This window comes from Nerophis lumbriciformis, linkage group LG04 (assembly GCF_033978685.3).
Source record: "Nerophis lumbriciformis linkage group LG04, RoL_Nlum_v2.1, whole genome shotgun sequence".
NCBI classification, from domain to species: domain Eukaryota; kingdom Metazoa; phylum Chordata; class Actinopteri; order Syngnathiformes; family Syngnathidae; genus Nerophis; species Nerophis lumbriciformis.
The window spans coordinates 61,487,501-61,492,500 of record NC_084551.2 but is presented as its reverse complement, the minus strand read 5'-3'; the positions used below and the strand labels follow the sequence as shown (position 1 = coordinate 61,492,500).

General features: G+C 27.8%; 1 protein-coding gene across 1 annotated transcript in view; it reads left to right on the top strand.

Annotated features, from left to right (window-relative positions):
- Positions 1-5,000, top strand: part of LOC133605420 (mannosyl-oligosaccharide 1,2-alpha-mannosidase IA) — a 458,157-nt gene that overhangs the window by 436,977 nt on the left and 16,180 nt on the right. Inside the window, exon 10 of the mRNA XM_061958737.2 lies at positions 3,681-3,853. Coding sequence (XP_061814721.2) covers positions 3,681-3,853 — 173 coding nt within the window. The remainder of the gene's footprint in view (positions 1-3,680; positions 3,854-5,000) is intronic.

Below are 5,000 nucleotides of genomic sequence, written 5' to 3'. Positions count from 1 at the left end.
TTCCTAAAAACAGCAGCACTTGCTACGTAAAAGATCATGAACTATGATTTTTTTTAAATTGGTTTCCCTAAAATTAAATGTCGCAGAACTCGTGTCTTTTTGAAGATCTTTGATGTTTTTCTACTAGGACCTTTGCAGCAGCAGAGCGCTCCTGTCATATAGAGGATCTTTGACTAGTGTTAACTTCCTAAGGAATGTTAATGAAGGAAGAAATGTCCCACTTTGTAATTTCTTGTCTCCAAGAGAGATGTTGATGTGCGAGGACTTCCCAAGTGTTCTCTTCTCCTTCCTGCCGTCCTTGACGCTAACATTTGAAGTTCATTTCAAGCCTCCAGAAGACGATGGCGTCACCACAAAAAAAAAAAAAATCTTCCTTCATAGACTTTTGATGCTGACTCCTACAGCCCAGGTGTTAAGAAGCTCCTGCATTAGTGTCTGTCGCCATGACAACGGGAGGGTGATGAAGTGGGCCTGACTCACCTTCATCACTGCAACCGTCGCTTTAAAGACCTCAGACTTTAACGCACTTTGGCGCAGGTGATTACATGTAACGAGCGTTGATTAATTGCTCGTTAAGAAGTCACTAGATGATTGTACAAGTCAAACCAAGTGCTCTGCGTGGCTGCAACCAGCACAGGTGCTGTTGAGTCAGGCCCGACTAGTTTGCTGACTGAAGAACGACGTTAGCTTTGTTCTTTAAAAAAAAAAAAAAAAAAAAAAGTCACTAAATCTGTGTATAATGTGTAACATATAAGTATAATATATATTTTTTTATTTTGTTATATTTAAAAAATATTCATTATTATTCAATTTAAAAAATATATATTTGTATCTAAAAAGAAAAAATATTGTAAAAATTAAAAAATCCATACTGTTAATCACGGATATAAGTATTCTATTATTTCTCTTTTTTTTTTTTTTTTACTTTTCTTTCATTTTTAAATTTATTTTTAATTGAATTAAGTTTAAATGCACAAATACTTAAAAATAATACAAATTAATCAGTTATTTTTAATCACAGAAAATCCCACTTAATATTTTTTGTCACCTAAAATTAAATATATAGACAGTATTTAAATATACATGTTTTTATTTCACAAAAATTCTTGATCAAATATAAGTATAATTTATTTTTTTAAGTGTATTATATTTAAAAAGTATTCATTATTATTCAACATTAAAAAATAGGTTTTCCTAAAAAGATAAAATATTGTAAAAATAAATCCATACTTTTAATCACGGATATAATAATACTATATGATATAATTATTCTATTTATTTGTCTTTTTTTTTTTTTTTACTTTGTTTCATTTTTAAATGTATTTTTAATTGAATAAAGTTCAAATACATAAATACTTAAAAATAATACCAATCCATACTGTTAATCACGGATATAATAATACTATATGATATAATTATTCTATTTATTTGTCTTTTTTTTTTTTTACTTTGTTTCATTTTTAAATGTATTTTTAATTGAATAAAGTTCAAATACATAAATACTTAAAAATAATACCAATTAATCAGTTATTTGTTGACGTCCATTCTTTTTTTAATCACAGAAAATCCCACTTAATATTTTTTGTCACCTACAATTTTATATATAAACAGTATTTAAATATCTATTGTTTTTATTTCACAAATTTTCTTGATCAAATATAAGCATAATTAATTTTTTTAAAGTTGATCATGTTTAAAAAATATTCATTGTTATTCAATATTAAAAAATAGGTTTTCCTAAAAAGATAAAATATTGTAAAAATAAATCCATACTTTTAATCACGGATATAATAATACTATATGACATAATTATTCTATTTATTTGTCTTTTTTTTTTTTTACTTTGTTTCATTTTTAAATGTATTTTTAATTGAATAAAGTTCAAATACATAAATACTTACAAATAATACCAATCCATACTGTTAATCACGGATATAATAATACTATATGATATAATTATTCTATTTATTTGTCTTTTTTTTTTTTTACTTTGTTTCATTTTTAAATGTATTTTTAATTGAATAAAGTTCAAATACATAAATACTTAAAAATAATACCAATTAATCAGTTATTTGTTGACGTCCCACTTAATATTTTTTGTCACCTAAAATTTTATATATAAACAGTATTTAAGTATCTATTTTTTTATTTCACAAATTTTCTTGATCAAATATAAGTATAATTAATTTTTTTTAAAGTTGATTATGTTTAAAAAATATTCATTATTATTCAATATTAAAAAATATTTTTTCCTTAAAAGATAAAATATTGTAAAAATACAAAAGAATCCATAATTGTAATCACGGATATAATAATACTATATGATGTAATTATTCTAATTATTTCTCCTTTTTTTTTTAAACTTTTGTTTATTTTAAAATTTTATTTTTAATTGAATAAAGTTCAAATACATGAACACTTAAAAATAATACTAATGAATCAGTAATTTTTTTTTATGTCCATTCTTTTTTTAATCACAGAAAATCCCACTAAATATTTTTTGTCATCTAAAATTGAATATATAAACAGTATTCAAATATACATTTTTTATTTCACAAATTGTCTTTATAAAAAATATAAGTATTTTTTTTTATTTTTAAAGTTTAATATATTTTAAAAAATATTCATTATTATTCAATATTAAAACAGATTTTTATTTAAAAAGATACAATATTGTAAAAATGAAAAAAATCCATACTGTTAATCATGGATATAATACTATATGATATAATTAATCTATTTATTTCTCTCTTTTTTAACCTTTTTTCCATTTAAGTGTTTATTTTTAATTTAATAAATTTCAAATACATAAATACTTAAAAATAATACCAATTAATCAGTTCTTTGTTGACGTCCATTCTTTTTTTAATCACAGAAAATCCCACTAAATATTTTTTGTCATAAAATTAAATATATAAACAGTATTCAAATATAATTTTTTTATTTCACAAATTGTCTTTATAAAAAATGTAATAATTGTTTTGAATTTTTAAAGTTTATTATATTTCAAAAATATTCATTATTATTTAATATTAAAACAGATTTTAATCTAAAAAGATACAATATTGTAAAAATGAAAAAAAATCCATACTGTTAATCATGGATATAATACTGTATAATATAATTAATCTATTTCTTTCTCTTTTTTTAACCTTTTTTCCATTTAAGTGTTTATTTTTAATTTAATAAATTTCAAATACATAAATACTTAAAAATAATACCAATTAATCAGTTTTTTGTTGACGTCCATTCTTTTTTTAATCACAGAAAATCCCACTTAATATTTTTTGTCATCTGAAATTAAATATATAAACAGTATTTAAATGCTTAATTTTCTTAATGATCAACATGTTGATATTAGAAAACAATGAATGTGTTAAACTTGAGTACAGCGGAGTAGTAGAAGAGAAATGTGGTGAAGTAAAAGCAAATCCTCTTGTTGCCTTAAATTGGAAGTCATTGAAAAGTCGACTTAAGTGACTGCGGTTCAAACTCCAGCATCCTTGAGATAAATTGAGGAGGAAAGAGGTGAATATTCCTCCTGTGCTTTAAGGGAAGCTCGAGTGAGGCAATTACTGAGCTTTTATTGGCGACAAGGGATGCTTAAATTAAAAACTAATTTTTTTATGTGAGTACGTGAAGACAATAAACCTTTCACATGTTGTTTTGTTCCCTTGCAGCTACCAAACTGGGACCCGAGACATTCCGATTCGACAGCGGCGCCGAAGCCACGGCGACCAGACTGAGCGACAGATACTACATCCTGCGACCTGAGGTCATCGAGAGCTACATGTACCTGTGGAGGTTGACCCATGACCCCAAGTACAGGGACTGGGGCTGGGAGGCTGTCGAGGTGAGGAAAGCAAATATTGACACTGAACACATCGTGTCACTAAATGAGTCTGATAAAGTTACACTAAGAGTCAAATTCACGGGGCCAACATTAGAAGCAAGGAAAAAGTCCCTCTTAGCTTAGCTTAACTGTACTTGCAATTCTTGAAGTAATATTTGAACAATGTTAACTTTCACGCAAGGACCAAAACATGTTAAAAATTAAACATTGACAAAAACTGGAGCTCATTTATCGTATTTTACAGACTATACTGAGAATATGTTTCACTATATTAGCTCAGCGGACGAGAAGCCACAGATCATATATATATATATATATATATATATATATATATATATATATATATATATATATATATATATATATATATATATATATATATATATGTATGTGTGGGGAAAAAAAATCACAAGACTATTTCATCTCTACAGGCCTGTTTCATGAGGGGGGTACCCTCAATCGTCAGGAGATTTTAATGGGAGCATTCGCATACCATGGTTTATATAGGGTACAGAGTGGGTGGGTGCAGGCTGGCCTAGGGGCGTGGTGATTGGTTCATGTGTTACCTAGGAGGTGTTTCCGTCTATGGCGGCATGTTGTTACAATTTCGCTGCGCTTGTTGAGGGATGACAGGTCTGGACGGTAGATAATAAACAGTTTCTCTTTCAAGCATAGGTTGCATCTTTTATTACCACTATTGTAAGGTGTGCTGGATGCAAGAATTTGCCATGTTATTGAATATTCAACATTATTGTCTTTGAGGTCCCAAATGTGTTTGCTGAGTTCTGTGGTATTTCGCAGGTTTTTGTTCCTGAAAGAAGCCTTGTGGTTGTTCCATCTGGTTTTGAATTCACCCTCGGTTAATCCTACATATGTGTCGGATGTGTTAATGTCCTTGCGTATTACCTTAGATTGGTAGACAACTGATGTTTGTAAGCATCCCCCGTTGAGGGGGCAATCAGGTTTCTTTCGACAGTTACATGCTTTGTTGGTTTTGGAGTCGTTCTGACTGGGGGTCGACGGCTCATTTGCAATTGTTTTGTTGTGGTTTGAGATGATTTGTCGTATATTGTTCATGCAGCTGTAGCTCAATTTGATGTTGTTCTTGTTGAATACTTTTCTTAGGTTGTTGTCTTTGGGAAAGTGT